This window comes from Haliotis rufescens, unplaced genomic scaffold, assembly GCF_023055435.1.
Source record: "Haliotis rufescens isolate VD_foot unplaced genomic scaffold, xgHalRufe1.0.p SCAF_2, whole genome shotgun sequence".
NCBI lineage: Eukaryota > Metazoa > Mollusca > Gastropoda > Lepetellida > Haliotidae > Haliotis > Haliotis rufescens.
In genome coordinates, this window is record NW_025963890.1 from 465460 (window position 1) to 484028 (window position 18569).

The following is an 18569-nucleotide window of genomic DNA, read 5'->3' on the forward strand; positions in this document are numbered from 1 at the left end:
CTTGTTGAAATCAATATCTCTGAATAACTAGGATTTGGCTGCATTAAAACTAATCAGATTTTACAGAGTTAATTTCTCTTAGTTTAATCTCCTAGTGTACCCTGGAGCTATGTAGGCTCATGGTGAGCTGAAATCAATATCTAAATCGTTATTCCACTATCATCATAGGCATTTAAGTAATGAAAAACTGGTACCTCCACCCACATCATATTCCAGAAACACCCAAGATGAAATATATTGCTTTTACCGTACATGTTCATATATTTATCATGAATTAAAGATTCCTTTTTTAGAAACCTTCTCATATCACATGAATACTACACCATTGACGTCAATTGGCTCAGCCAAAGTTATGAATACTGCATCGATTTAATGAGCTAATTATTGATTTTGGTGACATCTCTAACATCCCTGACACTAATGACACTAAAAACGGTTGTGATCATCCAGTTAACACATTTAGAATTCTAAACAAAGATCTTACTTCCATTAAAATGTATGACCTCGTCAACATTACATGATGTTGCACAATATTGGACAGGATGACTATCTTACACAAAGAGGCTTCTGAAATTTAAAAAAAATAACCCAATAAAATGTGTTGAAGAAGGGGGGGGGAGGGGGAAGAAGGGCAGTTTTGAACCTTTGCACCCAACGACATGAATAAAAGACTAGAATCCCCACCCTGCCCTGCCTCTGCCCTGTCCCCAGCAAACCCCCCACCCTGCTCCAAGCAAACCCCCACCCTGCCCCCAACAAACCCCCACCCTGTCCCCAGCAGACCCCCACCCTGCCCCCAACAAACCCCCACATTGCCTCCAACAAACCCCCTCCCTGCCCCCTATCTGCCCACATCCTCGGCTGATTGGCTCATTTGATACCCTTAAAAATCCTTCTATAACGTGAATCATCGTCCCTATTTTCAAAGGGTACTGGGGATCTATTTCTGCTCATAATAACCATTGGATCTATTTGTCACTGACAATCTTTCCAAAAATATGTCTTTAGTCTCACAGAATCTTCTGGGCAAAGATTGGTTCCAAAAATGATTCCACTTATTCTATTTCCTCCCTCTGCGAGAATTGGAAAGATCTATATCCTGATTACAATAAACCTGTAACGGCTTGTAGTATTCCCCAGTGTATGTGGCTAGGCCAGATGCTACTCACCACGTTTACTGTGTGTGGGAGCATTACACTGATAAAAGTCCTATCCACTGACATTAATCAATACTGAATTAAACTCATAACACACCCTGGTAAGGTTACAGAGACCGTGTCATCAATAATTTAGTGACATGTAGGCACAGAAACTTCAGTAGGAATAGTCAATATCTATCTAAGGAAGAAACAGGAAAATCCATGCATCTACTTTCTGGCATCCATTTCCCTCCACTCTGTTGATCTCAGATCCACTACCTCACTTGGACAGTAAGTAACGTAATGGGAAAAGTCAGGGAGCTGTAAAATACATGACTTCCTTTTCCAATTTGTTGCCCTTGATTTTGGTTGCTGCAGCCACACCCTTTCACAAACTTACACATCTTTGGCCCCATGACCAGATTAGATCAAAAGATGGATAGTGATTCAAAATTTCCATTTCCATTTCAGAGGAACTAAGGACATGGTGGGACAAAAGCCCTTTTTTGGTCAGTGTAATCTAAAAGTGAGTGGGTAAGTATAGTTTTACACCGCTTTTAGCAATATTCCAGCAACATCATGGAAGGGACACCCCAAATGGGCTTCACACATTGTACCCATGTGGGGAATCAAACCCAGGCCGGATAATTTTCATACCATATTTTAAGGCTTTCCACAATTCCACATTTCCAGTGAGCCAAAAAGTATCCAACCTGATCCTTTTAATGCATCAACAGTGATATCGGTCTTGTCCTGAAATAACTGCTCATGATTAAATAGGTCTTGTTTCGAATATACAGTGTAAATATATTTCATCAAACCTAGTGATTGAGCTGGGTTCATTGTTACCTTGAATAGTATTTCAGTGTTATTCTGTTAAAGGTTTTTAAAATGTAGGGAAAAAATCCTGTGTTAGGTTGTAGATATTTACTACAAATTTGGTGCTGACAAGCCAAGCAGCCTGGGATTTGAACCTATGAAAAGGGGAAAACAAAGGGATGCACTCCTACACAGACAACTTGGACCGCCGCATCAAGCCAACTCAGTCAGGTACTATTGATTGTGTTTGTGTGGTGAGGCATGCAACAGTTCGGGGTTCAGTTGTATGAAGCGATCGTAGAACTTAAGTGGTCGTGGCTCCCAAACCTTAACACAGACTTACGACAGTCGTAGTGCTAAGGTTGTTTTGTACAGCGGCACCCAGGAGTATATGAACACAAATGCTAACAAGTATTTGTCACAGAGTGACGAAATATCCCCCGCCATATACACCATAGTACCAAATATGAAGACAATCCAGCGATTAGTTCTTGAGATATTGTGGCAACACCGTTTTCCAACTCTAAAAACAGATTTGCCTGCTGTGACCTTGAAAATGGGGTCAAGGTCACCAAATCTGACAGGTGTATGCGGTGTCTGTATATACACTATAGTTCCAAATATGAAGACAATCCAGTGTTTAGTTCTTGAGATATCGCGGCAACACCGTTTTCCAACTCCAAAAGCAGATTTGCCTGCTGTGACCTTGAAAATGGGGTCAAGGTCACCAAAACCGACTGGTGTCTGCGGTGTCTGTATATACACCATAGTTCCAAATATGAAGACAATCCAGTGTTTAGTTCTTGAGATATCGCGGCCACACCGTTTTCCAACTCTAAAAGCAGATTTGTCTGCTGTGACCTTGAAAATGGGATCAAGGTCACCAAAACCGACTGGTGTCTGCAGAGTCTGTATATACACCATAGTTCCAAATATGAAGACAATCCAGTGTTTAGTTCTTGAGATATCGCGGCAACACCGTTTTCCAACTCTAAAAGCAGATTTGTCTGCTGTGACCTTGAAAATGGGATCAAGGTCACCAAAACCGACTGGTGTCTGCGGAGTCTGTATATACACCATAGTTCCAAATATGAAGACAATCCAGTGTTTAGTTCTTGAGATATCGCGGCAACAAACAGGTGGGACGTACGGACGGACGGACGGACGGACGTACGGACGGTCGTGAATACTATATCCCCCGCTTCGCTGCAAACAGTCTGGTAGATTCACATGAGAACATACATCCCATGCTGCGTCCAATCTGTGTCCCTGAGTCCAATATCTGTACGATTCCCCAACTGGCAGCCATTGTATTATTCTAGGCGTCATGGAACTCATTTCCTACAGGTAGGTGTGGAACAGAATGAAGTGTCATATGTTCCCAGGATGACGTAGACGATGTAATACTCAGTACAAGATTCTACTGTTCTAAAACTTACCCATATTTGTAATTTGACCCTCTTGTCTTGTCTGAATACTGTCTTGACTTTGAAGTCAATTCCGACTGTACTGACAAAGGCAGACGTAAAGGAGTCGTCTGCATATCGGAAGAGGAAGGAGGTTTTTCCAACAGAACTGTTGCCGATGATTAACAATTTAAACATATAATCAAAGTTCTGATCGGCTGCATCTTTCTGCCACTTGGAGTCATTTGCTGAGGCCATCTGAAATTGAAATGTTACACATTAATGACATACTCAGAGTGACTTCAATGGACTAAACCAAGTTTTACAAAACAATGATCAGTTGTACAGAGGTCAAGAATGCCATGTGTTAGGCAGTGTGAAAGGGTCATAGTGGCCATGGCATCTGTGTACCCAATTGAAGACCAGGAAAATGCAACTGTGTAAGTTGGAAGGAAACTGCTCTACCGTACCCATCCTCACTGATAACACATCACATCAGCTTATAAACAAAACTAAGAAAGGAACATCCCATCCCCTCCAAATAACATCTACACGAACCCCATCTTTTCTGTCACTTCTTACAAGAAACTAACATGCTTACAGGCCTATCCTGTGATACAGATGCAGGAAACAGAGTGTAGCCTCAACTCACACATAACACGACAGAGAATTATTGATGATTCATGTGAGAAATGCTAACACCATGCACAGAATCAGTTTCCCAATATGTTATTCTGCGGTCATCCATCTGGGACTCGCCACTATGGTACCTGCTTGACTATTCTACCACCTGATTTATACATGGCCCATATGCCACGTTGTCATTATTCCATAAATACCATTATTGGCCACTTGTGCACATCAAGGTTACATGCTTGAAAAGTAGAGAGTGATGTTCGTATCAGCATTCTGAAATTAGCATTTGCTTGTTTGCCTGAAGCAATCCGACTAATCAAAAGAGAGTAAAAATGTGTTTTTTTTTAACAGAGTACATATTTGTTGTCACTAACTTCACAAATACTGAGGAAAAGGAGCCCTTTTATTTTCTGACGCTAATGCATCTGAATATTTAATGTAGTGTTTCTCACAAAATGGTATAAACATGAACAATGCATTAAAATATTACACCAAAAGCCATCAAAGAAATAGAAAATAATAATGAAATGACTAAGATCTGAAGTCTGTTTTGTCACGTATGTATTCTAAATGTCCATTAAATAAAACCTGAACTTGTCACTCAGGCTTACATGTTCATCACAACATCTGCTTGTTTTAGAAATGACCATGTGAAAACACTTTGGCACAGAAAATGATTGCTGGATCATTTGTAAATTGGCTGGAACTTCATACAGAGCTTTGACTGCTATTGCAGCACTGACTTGTGCCCTGCTGCTAGAGGAGGAAATGACACCGCAGGGCTGGCGTCATCACAACCTACCTACACTATTTCACTACACTTTTCCCTGATGTTGATGTCCTACCATCCCAACAGCACAACAAGTGTCAGTTTCTTAATCAAATATGTTTGTTTTAGTCAAGAAAGTCCTGCTATGGAGGAATTACTTCACATATCTGATTAAGAGAAAACCAATGGAGAACACTAATGAAACTTGATGTACTGTCATCTCATCTTATGTCAACCACAAACCATGATGGGGAACTTAATGCAGCAATTTCTCTTCATAGCCAGGAATGAACTACCTCAAAAACAAAATCAGGAATATAATCTCTTAAATATAGTAACAAGGTTTGTTTTTAAAACTTGATGTCACATATGTAGTGTGAATGTCTTGAATTCTCTCTGTGCCCACTTTAACCCTATCTAAGTGAAGTCAATGGTAACATCGTTAAGAAAACTGGCACAGCTCCAAGTCCCGAGCCTGAATGGTCATCAGTCGGTGAGCAAGCTGGGGAAGTAATAATATACGCCTCCACAGACTGCTCTGATCCAAGTGTCTGTACACTACAATCAGCACATTACTCACCAGTCACACTGAAGCATGGACAATAGGGAGGGCTTGGTACAATACCATACAGATATGAGGCACTACAGCATTTTAGTACACTATCTGGATTTACAAAGTTGTCAAAAATATTAATGTCAAATTTTTATTTGGTTGAAAACAAAGATAACTAAGATTAGTAACGACAGATGTGAGTTGTATTGTATCATCCTTTCTTAATAAACTTAAAGATCACAATCATGGACAAAAAATGTTTACTACTATACACTTTTCAACAAGAAATCCTTTGGATTTATTTCCACTTTATATAATAGAGTTAAGTGTTGGAGCTATCAAGCTTAACTTAAGTTTATATGTGAAAACTGAATTTGGTTGAAGTCTATCCTTGTTTGCTGAGATTATCATTTTAGTCACGATAATTGGACACTTAACTTCATAAAATTGAACAATTTGTCTGAATATGGAATTTCATCTCTGTTTAAGTTTAAATTTCTGACAAAATATCCACAGAAAAAAAAATCACAAAAGTAACGATATTTGACCTACTAAATCAGTGTACCGGTAGCTATTGCACCTGACCTCTCTTTCATGAGGGAATATTCAAATAGACAATTTGGCAAAGATTCAACCATATTTATCAAGGTTGCCTGGAAACTGCAAATGTTTACGTCCCTGCAAAATTGAGCAGTTGAGCTAATAACAGAAGAATGAAAAAAAACAACATTTATAACATATTTATTTTCAATACCATAATAGAGGTTGTACTTCTGATGCAGAAGAAACTTGACTTTCGTATTTTCAATCTCAACAATACATCCATACTTAGCAGGAAAGATTTAAGATATGAAAGAGTTAACACTGATTAACAGGCCACGTGTCTGAGACGAGAAACATTTCATCATTTCTCAAACCTGCTCCACTAGAATGTACCCCAACAACACACTGTCTTTTCAGCTGCAAACCCTATGTTCTATTTATCGTTCCATATAAAAGGAGTGGCATGTAGACATCAGCACTGAAATCAGGTAACTGATCCCCAATGAGGCTCACAACTGTCTACTGAAGCCTTGACATTATACCAGAGTCAGACACATACATCCTTGATGTTAAATTGTGTCATACAAAGTCAGTCAAAGAGGGTGGAATGAGTTTTCTGTCAAACCACCAATCTTCCACTCTACGGTCAGATGCTCTATCCACTAGACCACAGAGGCCGTCCAACATAATAGAAGGCACAGCAGCCAGTTTCAGATGATTTTTCACAAATTCCTTTTTCATTCCTAAAATATCTTAACTTGCCATAAATGACCACAATATTACTAATGCAGTATTACGTAGTGTTCACTCTAACAGGAGGAATATTCTGACTAAAATAAATCTGGTGAAATAAAAAATACTTCAATAAAGGCAGTAAATTATTTACTTGTCAATAAAACATGACACATGTTTGAGGTGGCATGACTTAGTTTACGATGAAGGCCTATTTAGTGTCACCACCTATTAACAGCTTGCATCTTCATCAAAAACTGCCAAATGTAATAATGTACATAATCAGAACTTGATATTTCATGTTTACTCATAATTATAAAAAAATGTGCGATCATCTGAAGAAGAAAAAGGGGATGGAAATTTCATTTTATGTTCTACACAATCATGACAATAGCAAGTGTTTTAAAAATGGGGAAATATCTCTCACATATAACCCAAATGGTAATCCCTTCAGTGAGTGAGTGAGTTGGGTTTAACACAGCTTTGAACAGTATTCCAGGTATATTCTGGTTAGATAATCCCCACAGATGGGTAGAAACAATCTTTAGTCAGCACATAATGATGGTTTCAAAATCTATGGCAGGTCTTATTGTCAAATTTATGGAAGAAATGTAAAATTGTCATATGACATGCTTGCCGTCAGAGGTGACAAACCGTTTCGGGTACTGAGGCTCGTTGACTTGGTTGATGTGTGTCATTGTATCCTAAATGCTAAGATCAATGCTCATGATATCAATCACTGGATTGTCTGGTCCAGACTCAATTATTAACAGACCGGCATCGTATAGCTGGAATATTACTGAGTGTGGCTTCAAACAACAAACAAACAAATAAAACATTACTTAATAGCTCTACAGTAACCTATGCTTGTTGTAAGAGGTGATTAAAATGGATCAGGTTATAAGGCCCTGTGACTTGGTTGATTGACTGTCAATATGCCCTGATGCCGTTGGACATTTATCATATTAACCACTGGATTGTCGGGTCCAGACTCACTTTATTTACAGGCACCTGGGATATAGCTGGAATACTGAAGCGTAAAACAACAAACAAACATAACAGTTCCATTACATTTATGGCTAAGCCATAGTAAGATCTATCAATGTACCATAGAAATGAAGCAAGCCACACATGAGATCCACAGATCAGAGTCCAAACATGGCTTTCAGACTATGCGACTACAGCTAATGTGAGTAGATGATGAGAAACTTGAACAGGGGCAGACACAGTTAACATGGCTAAGTGATAATGGATCAGAATATTCACATACAATATAACCTTGAAAAATGTGAAGGTCATTCTAACGCAACGATTATCATGATCACAATGGCGGAATACTATGGTAATTGAAAAAGCAATGGTCTGGTGACCTAGGCAATTATCCAGATGGTTTTTCAATGCGTTGAACATTGAAATATTGGAAACAATTATTATTTTAAGATATCTCCATAAATTCAGCATATTTCTGTGTAATTGAAACATAAATAACGCTACAGGTAATGAAATCAAAATAAATAACACATGGGTGAACAGTATGATCACTGCCTGCTACCATATTCTGTGAGGTCTGTGAAACTGCTCACTAATCCTCATTGTACTTGTCATCCTTAGTCATCTTTCGTACATTTGTAAATAATGTATCCAAATACTGAGGAGAGGGTGTCCTAAGTTGGATAACATGTTCCTAACCCTTTTCTATTTGTGAATAAAATATGTTTAAACTAAACTGCATAATGCACAGCTCAGCACCACAATGCCCTGCAGCTCACCTGACTTATGAAGCTATTATCTGGTAACACTTCATCCATATTCTCGTACAAATATCTTCGAGTAAAATTGGTGCAAAGATTCTGGATGTTGAGTGCAAATAGTGATATTATGATGACCTTGGATCTGATATGGTCATTACATTCACACAAAGTTTAAGTCCTGCGGCCAGGAGTCCGTAAGAACCTAAATTCTAATCCTTTTGTAAAATTGGATTTTTTAAATACTAAAACAAAATACAACCAAATCACACCGAATCTAAACAAGATAAGACGTTTTCATACAGAAAAGCTGCCAAATTTATCAGTCAAGCAGTATCATATAGGAATTTAAGAGCATGCTGAAATCCCCAAGTTTCACTAAAAGGTTCAGTGTCAGTGTTAACAGGATCATGTACCCTTTTAAGAAGTCTGAAATACAGTAGGTCCATAGATCTAGCCTAGGTAGCCTAAGCAAGGAATAGTCAAATTTGCAAAAGCACTGGCCTGCTGTTGCCATTTTGGGGCTGCTTGAACTTGTTTCACTATTTTTTCCTTTTTCGATGGGTGTAGGATGGTAAAACTATCTTCCAGACAGTCTCCCTCAATGTTGCTAGAAAAATTTCGAACTTTTTCTTTCAAAGTCAAGTTTGGTTTCCATGGCTACAACATGCCATTGATCCCCAATGTATGAAGATAATTTGATGAAATATGGTGGCAGGCTTGTGTGCAGTGGCGGACAAAGATATGGTTTTAAAATTATACACCTACTTTGATTATTATTGTCAACGTCGACCTTATCACTTAGATGAAAGCAGCTAATGTTGTAATGGTTGAATCAAGGTCAAAATCAATCTCATTAAAATCAAATCTTGATTCTTGCTACAGCTAAACAAAAATCTGAGGACATCCCATTACAGGTCACATCAGAACGACCTTTCATCTGAGCAATCAGAGCGTTGCTTACCAGATTGGGAAGTGACAGTTGGAATGTTTTTCGAAAAGGTGAACACGATCCATTCTGAATGATAATTACGGGCTGTACAACTGATTCCGTCAAATCATTGTCTATCTCTCACTTCAATGGAACAAACATTTGAAACAGAAGAAGCATTCCATAACACTTGGGAAGTACTGCCCTACAATCTGGGCCATCTTTTAGACATTCTTTTTGTTCAGTTTTCAAATTTTGAAATGAGAACTTTGTCACTACAGTATAAAAAGCCTAGTCTTGAATTGAATTTGCCATTTTGAGTAAATTTGTCCCCCTTGAGAAGCGGACTGACAGATGGAAAAACTAAAAGATGTAAGAAAGAACGACGGACGAACTCCTTTCCTATATCCCGTGCCCCACTTCTTAAAATAAAAATATAAATATTGTTATGAAACTCCACTTATTGCAGAGTGTACTCATGTTTATCTTAATACAAAAATTAGCCAAACATGGCAATATTGAAAAGTATTCTCCAAGCAAGTCTTGGATATGCCCTTCAAAAGTTGACACGTACATATTAGTACTGCTGCATAATGATTATATTTAACTTGTTAAAAATATTATGTAAATACAAAACAACTCATCAACTCATTTGAGAAATTCTATCACTTTCATTCTTACGGTATCTCCAATGCATCAGCTTCACTAATAACATAAAACCACAAAATGTGAACAAAAAGTTTACTACACAACAAGATAACACCCTAGGAAAAAAACACTTTGAGAAAATATGGGTTTCAATGAACAAGTCAAGGACAACAGCTGATATGTATGTCAGTGTCGAGAGTGTTAATCAACTTATGCTCTGAAAGTGTGAAGCTTCTGTGAAACCATTACCCTGAGGCATTGCCGTACCAGCTTCCCACTTCAGTGACCCAAGAAATAGACTCATGTCTCAACAACAAGATACTGCCTACTTAAATAACCACACCAGTCCCTGTAGGCCTGATCAAGCTGTAATTCTCTTTTCAGTACAATCACCATTTATCATGTTATAGTGGTCGTGTTTTATCTTCCTCCTTCCATATCACTGAACTTCCACAGCTGACATTACACCATTAACACACATCCTATTCTAAACTGCACATAAACTTGATATGCATAATATACTGTTCTTAATACATTAAATACCATCCATAAAGAACACAGATTCATCTGAACGTGATTTATCATCCTTGCCTGAAAGGCAACAAAGAAGCAATTAACCATATGCAGTATTGATGGCGATACTTAGTGACTGATAAGGTGCCAAATGTTTTCTTGAACGTCTAATTCTTTGAAATTTCCTTTGAAGGAATGTGACCGTGCAGAGCAAGAAAGCCTATCCTCCGTTGTTGTGAAAATGGCAGTCTCTCTAAGCCTGCTTAACAACAGGGCTATGCTTGTGGCCAAGATATAATTAGCCAAATCTGGTATCTTTCAGGCTTCAGTGGCAGACATCTAGTAACAAACTACTGAAATAAAAGGAGCAAATGTCCTTGATGGCCAAGATTCAAACACTGATTTATCAGACTGCCTACAAACATTGTTCCTTGGCGACCCAAATGGTAGAAAAAGGTTGTTAGATTTTTAAATACAGTCATGTTATATGCACAACTCCGGACACAATTGAGGACTAACTGGATTGAACCCCTGGATTGCATTCTTTTTTTTCAAGATCGACAATTTTTGTTGTTTTTTGTTTTCAAAGTCACAAGGTCACATTTTGCATTCATGTGCAGTCTGTGGGTTTTGCAATGAGTCCAAAGCCCTGAATCTTGTAAAATTGTGCTTGGTCTAGCAACCTCAGCTATGAAACATGTGATAAAACACTAAAAAAATGAAAAAGATTAGAAAGGCCAAGTCCATGATAGTAGATTCCAACCTTTTTGTCACAGGTTGCATATGCAAACCAGATCTCATAAATGACCTGATAGTTCCATAGCCAGTGAAACAAAAGTGTATATTCAGAGAGGGATGAATAAGCTAAAAACAGAAACAGGAAGTAGCTCCCATATCTTTTAAGGAAAAGACACCAAACATCATGAAAGTTGTTTGTACTTCTGTCATCATGTTTTCTGGCGTAATGTTATGAGAATACTCAGCTATATTGAAATCATAATTACTTCAGCACCATTTATGCCAGCATCTGACATTCCAAATCTACATCATATCTTACTGATACAAGAACAGTCATTATCAGTAAACAGAAACACTGTTGTAACACTGTTCATGCCAGTATCCACTCTACCAAGAGTTGAGCCTAGTAAAATTGTGCTTGGTGTAGCAACCTCAGCTAACACTTAAATCTTCAAATTCATGCTAGTACCAGTAGATTCCAATCTTTTGGTCACAAGTTGCATATGCAAACCAGTGACCTGACAGTGCCTTAGCCAGTGAAACAAAACGGCACCAAGAGTCAAAAACCATTTTCTATCAGTCCCCTCTTTAATAGTACTACGTAAAGTGAGGCAAATATGATCAAAGCTACATTCCTGCAATGGCATCTCAGGACACTGTCCTAGAGCGGAGGATAAGAACATTCAAGCCAAACCTATCAACACAGGCGACCCACCCGCCCAGCTTCAGCAACACGTCCTGTGCTTAACCTACACGCTTGGATAACATACCTAGGGCTAAGTCATATAGCGTAACAACACAAGGTGGGCTGCATTTGAAGTCATCATACAAATATGTTAGGCATCTTGAGAACCTCCTTCAAGATAATGCTCTGTCAGTTGTTGCAGTTTTGGCTCTTGTAATGGAAGACTATTGGGCTACACTTACGCGCAAACTTGGAAGCAACATATTCATCCCTGTTCAGTTGATAGCATTACATGCAGCCTGATGCAGATCATCTAAAGTCTGCCCCCTCAAAAAATCCACGGTATCCAAGACAGACAAATTTGTTCACACTTCCCAAGCTGACTTGTTTTCTCAGTGGCAGAAATGGCAGAAGAAATGCTCATCTGGCAGCCAGTTGTTGTGAGTGGTGGAACTTTGTTAGATGCCATGGCAACAGACCCTGTTGCTACAAATTCAATCTCCACTGAGCATGGAGAATGTCCCCAAATCTACTTATCTCACAAATTTGGTCATCTGCAATGAAATAGTAGGCAACTCAATAACTGTCTTTGCAGACAGGGTCAATGAGATTGATGACCCAAATCAGCGACACGTCAACATGTCAAACAAGCATGTTGATAACAAGCACTTGTATTTTGATTACAAAATACTGAAAATACAAGGTTACCTCAGGTTGAGGTATAACAAGGAAAGGATTATCTGATGACTGCATTATGAGGCTTCAAATGACTGTATCATGATAAAAAGCACAACTACCCTGAATGTTCTGAAATTTTGGCCTGACAAAACATTTGAAACTAAGATCATCTACAATCTGCAAACTTAGTGACTAGTAATCCGGAGTCTATAAAAAAAACCTGTCTAGCAAGCTAAACTCATTTTATCAAATATATTAACATACCAGTATATATATAGGGAGATGAAAAACATGCGTCATCACTAGAGTCAAGGCCTACATAAAGGCCAGAGGACATAATAGGGCAAACATCAAAATACACAACAAAATGTCAAACCATTTAGGTTAGCACAATAGACATGCTCACCTCATACTGAATTAAACACTGATGCATGATTAAATAATGGGCCAAAATGACATTTCTAAAATTGTATTAGTATTTTCTGAGGACATGTCACAAATTCAATATTACTAGATTTATGAGAGCACATGAAGGTGAAAGACCACGGTAGGGTCAAAAATCTAAATATTCAATAAAGTGCAACATATGTCATTAAGTACACAACATGCTTACAGCAAATGAAATATCACAGGGATGAGTACAAATGGCCAGTGCCTTACTCAGAAGCTAACGGAAAACACAATGATCACCTAACTATTCAAACTATAACTAGATATGAAAAATGTCCATCTGCAGGTGTCAGTAGGCATGACAAGGCATGTTAACAGAGCAGCTGAGGTGGCGCTGCTCAGTGGCAACACAAGTCTGTACCGACAAATAATTGTTGAGCGTTATTTTACTTGCTAGCAGTGTGTCATCTTATGTTAGTTACAATTTTAATGTTTTTATTCATTTCGTCAAGTGTTTATCAAGTTGAGACCTTGTTCTGATGTTACCCTTGGACAATAAAGTGTTATCTTATCTAAAAAGCAACAAATATATTAAATCTGAAATATTTTCATTTTATATTTATTTGCAAAATAGCCCTATTTTGGATGGATTTGAAATATAATAATGAACACTTGTACAATAACAGGTAAATCAAAATGTCTTATGTTAGCAATAATTTCTCAAATATACAGTAAATAGTCCAGCATTATTCTGTGGTTTAGTTTGGTTTATGGCTTTTGTTAAACATCACATGAAGAAATATTCCAGCTATATGAGGGCAGTCTGTAATCAAGTCTGGACCAGACATACCACTGATTGACATCATAAGCATTGATCCATGTAATTGAGATATGATGATATGATATCAACCAAGTCATGGCACCTCATTTAGTTGCCTCTAACGAGCATATATTCTTACCCTGAATCCCCATGGGTGAATGCATGGTATTTGGGTAACAAGCCTAACTTCTCGGACTCAGCTTCCCCATTTCCTTTTCAGCTGTTGCATCCATGCATGACTTACTGAAGTTATTGTGGACAATGGGGTCAAAGTGAAACATAAACTTTTATCCAAATACCTTGAATTGACGTGATTGAAGGAACAAAGAAACTGTTTAGTCTACAGATTAGTGAAGAACATGCCAACTTGCCTACAGTCTGTCGTCTTACATGGCTGCCACATTACATCTTACATCATGTCCCTTTTGATGACAAGACATAGAAACATTTGTTTATAAATAATCCTGGCCTATATTGCTTACTTTAAAGTAAATCAAGTGTCAAGGGCGCGGATCTAACCAAATGCTGCTTGTAAGTTGTAAGACCTGTCATCTCATTGTTCAGCAAGGTACAGAAGTCATATTTAAGGTGAGTGAGTGTGTGTTTGATTTTACGCTGTTTTTAGCACTATTCCAGCAATATCATGAAGGGGGACCCCAGAAATGGGCTTCACACATTGTACCCATGTCGGGAATCGAACCTGGGTCTTCGGCGTGAAGAGTGAACGCTTTAACCACTAGGCTACCCAGCGGCCCCCTTATATTTAAGGAACATAGGAAATATGTAATAAGGTTTGCAAGTTACTGTATACTAATGGAATCATTTTGAAACATCCACATGGCTAAATAAACATGGCATCATAACCCATGATTAAAGTAAATCTTTCGAAAAATGTTAGACATACTCCAGATGAATGGAAACGGTTGAAAGGTAACGGTTATTCTTTCCACATGTAAAGGGTGAACTCCCACTCAATGCGGTTTCCATAGTCTACACCTACACATTTTTTCACACATAGTTGTAACTGTGATAAACAACAGCTGCTTGACAAGATGAACTTCACTATGTATTACTACTCATGGGAGGAGATCAAAAACAATGTAGCAAAATTGCTTCAATAATAAATCAACCACCTACAGGTCTGACTCTTAACAGCTTGTTCTGTAATGTTTATTTGGATCATTTAAAGTATCGTACTATCAGATTACCTTAAATCAAGTTTTATAATTTTTCAAATAAAATCAGCATAAATAACAACTCAATCACACCTGACCAATTGATTACAGTAAAACTATACAGTGTGAAGAATGAACAGTGGGACAACCTACAAATATTATCCAACAAGACAGATCTCTATTCACACTGGAGTGTCAGTACACAATATTCACACTGGAATGTCAGTACACGATAACATGTACATTTGGATGCATGAACAACCCTTAAAATATCCCGTATAATATGGATCAAATATCTCAACACAACTACAACAATCTGATATAGTCATCAACAACATGAAAAAAATGGAGCTACAAGATGTCAAAGTGATATTCCAATACATGAATAATCGTAGCTTACCTCAATTGTGGAAATTATGATCCAAATATCTCAATACAAATTACAATGATACCAATCCCAGACTGCCAGCTATGCAGGTGGAGGGAAAACTGTGAAGCTATGCATGGGCAGTCCCAGGTGGAGTGAGCTCACTGCACGATCTGGGAACGAGGTTAGCTCGCAACTCCAATACAGTATGTAGATACCACATAGGTATTCTGAAATAGCAGGGCAATGACAAACCATTGATTTTCCCCGTTTATGGTCACCATCATGTGAGAGTTGCTGTATATAAGTTCACCAGCTGTTGCCCCAAACAGCGCCAGCTTTTCATCTTGTAGACACATAGAAAGATAACACTAAGCCTGTATGCCAGATTAATGTGGTTTTAAACGTCAGAACTCGGACAATTTATCATCCATGAAGAACTTAACCATTGATTTTTCATTTAAAGTAAAGTGAGCGTTTATCAAAAATGCTTAGCTTGTAGGACTGTGTTGATGTCTTCCGCTATGTTAATTTTATCAGGTCATAATTCTTATGTAGTGCCAACAACGGATCGCTCTTAACCTTTTCTGTCAAGATTATGTGCAAGATTAACATCAACAAAACAGAAGTAACAAGTTAAGTCACTATAAAACACATTTGAAAAATGAATTCAGAGCACCTAAAAAATATCCCAATACTGAACACACTCCTGTTGTAATTCAGTCACCAAAAACCTCTCTAGTCATGCGTGCCATGAAAAAAAATGATTGACCTCCTCTTGTTGGGAGGCTATTGTCTAACACCAATGACTCATCATGACACACATCACTTGTGGTCTTAACCATTCATGACTGCACTGGAGAAATCAAAGTTACATTTTATCCAGTAATAGAAGGAATAAAACTTAAATATACTGTATTCATTCATGATAGAAAGTTTCATTATATTAACCTATTCATGCAGGGATTTGGTCTTGAACAGCCATAATAGCATGTCAAAGTGTCTATCACAATTGTCTTTCCATATTGAGAAGGTAAAAGGCATGTAGTTACATTGACAGACAGTTGGCACCTGAACTGAAGTCACTTCATTGGGACATACTGTACCTCGGCACAAAAGTCAATGTTTTGATTCGCTTTCTGAGCCCTTTGTTACATTGGAGGATACAGGAGTGAGTTCAGCACAGGTAGGACCTCAAATGGCGTCAAGGATATGATAGCACCGACTAATGTGGGAGGGTTGGGGTTATGAGAAGAGTAGGTGCAGCCTACATTGTAATTGTTACCTTCAGCTGTCATAACTCAGCGGGGGATTAGTACATAAGAACCTGAAGGTACTTTTACATACAAACACTAATGAAACACATGAACTAAACATATCTTGAATATATCTAAGCCTTACTTTGATCCTTTCCATGTATAGTTTCAAACATGGGACATCCCAAATTTTGACAATTTACCTCTGCAAGCACAAACACACAAATAATTTTTGAAGTCAACAAATAACTACAGTTAACAGAACCTGCAGATTTGCAGAATATGCAGTTATTACAAAATCAGTGACGACTGAATTATGTCATTACATATACATGACATGATGTCTCCATGATATAGGAATTTCATATGATGTCATCTGATATGGAAAACTTGTCCTACACACATGTGACATACTGAACTCTGACATCCTATGTATAAGGAGGCTAGGAATGACCCTGTAGAGGGCAGATCTGGGGACATGAAGACTGGCAGGTGACCCATTAGTCAAGTCTTAACGAGACAAAACAGTGATTGATATTGGGAGCAATGATCCATACTGTTTGGGCAAGATGATATGCAATAAGTCAAATCAGCGTACTCAATTCATAAAGGCGCCTCTTGTGAGAAGCAAAAGTTGATACTAATTCAAACCCAGAATCTTCATGGAGTGAAGAGCTGAAGGTGACCTTTTTGAGAACTAAAAAGGTGGTACCTGCACATAAGAAAAGACCCTGTTCAGTGTTAGAAATTGGCACTGAAGTACGTATATATATTTCAGTTTATTATCTTTTATCAATTGAAAAATAATAATCCCAGACACATGCTTAACAACTGGTCCGTATCGAACATATCAAAGAGTAAAAACAACAACGTTTAATGCAAATCTTTAAATAAATTATATAAAGTACTAAATAAAATGAACAAAAATATATCTGAAAGTTATCAAACTTACACCCAAGCTTATTATTTCAATCTTTTTGTGCGAATGGGTGTATTGTAAGTCAAATTACATCTCGGCTTTCATCACCTCAATTTCTAGGCTCGGCAAAATATATGCATGAGAGATCATTTAACACGATTTAACCCAAATATTTTGTCTTATTCTGAATGTATCCTATACAAGGACGGTATCCATTAATTTGATTGGCTGCCTTACGTGATGTGCTTGAATTTGACAAATCACGATCCTTGTAGCAGATTTCGACAAGAAAGCGTCATTAGAAACCAATTTCTATCCAATAAAATCACATGTTACAGCTACGAAAATAGTTCTGGGGAGGTTACTGTCATATTATTGAAGTCGAAAGAATCAACACATTTTTTATGCAAAGCTTAAAAAAAGAGAGGTATTTCCCAGTATCCTTGGTGCATAATCTGGATGCAATGAGTGCTCTAGCTTACACTTTTTATTTAAAACTAACTTAATGTAGTTATAAATGCATTATCATTAAATATATATATATATCATTATACAGATTTGTTGACTGAAACTGTCAGTTTCTATCGCTGCTGTTGAGTACTGAGACGGGGGAGGTCCTGCACATCAAGAGCAGTTAAAAGGTGCCCATGTAGAGTATTAAACAAGGGGCACCTGCACATCAAGAGCAGACAGTATCCATGTAAAACACCTGGAACAGCATAAGCAGTAGATGCTCCTGTAGAAAAATAATCAGTGGACCTTCAATAACATATGTAAGAGACATGAGGTACAACATACTCTTTAACTAATACACTCTTGAAATAGATATTGAATAATCTTCCTTGAGTAATCTCGAACCATTTTACGAATAAATCAACGATCTGACAAGTTTAGAAAAACACGTACTCTCTGATAGCTGACCATGACAAGTAGTCACATATCTCAACCAGCTGAAACCATATTTCTGTCCCCTCAGAGAAGCAAAGTCATTACTTGGTGTAGGGACAGTTCCAGATACAGACTTTACAGTCCAACATGTGTGATTATAGAGGTTTTAGTGTTAATTGATAGATGATGTAAAATGTTCCACTTTGAAGTGCAGAC

General features: G+C 37.8%; 1 protein-coding gene across 8 annotated transcripts in view; it reads right to left on the minus strand.

Annotated features, from left to right (window-relative positions):
- LOC124119630 (ras-related protein Rab-3) overlaps window positions 1–18569 on the minus strand; it is a 72218-nt gene that overhangs the window by 24687 nt on the left and 28962 nt on the right. For 4 of the 8 annotated variants that reach the window (XM_046482208.2, XM_046482204.2, XM_046482205.2 and 1 more), the window contains exon 2: window positions 3398–3622. In XM_046482208.2, the coding sequence (XP_046338164.1) occupies window positions 3398–3622 (225 nt within the window). Of the gene's footprint in view, window positions 1–3397; window positions 3623–12102; window positions 12139–15323; window positions 15475–18569 lie in introns of those variants that run through there. The other 4 variants (XM_046482201.2, XM_046482202.2, XM_046482203.2 and 1 more) reach the window with 2 other exon arrangements.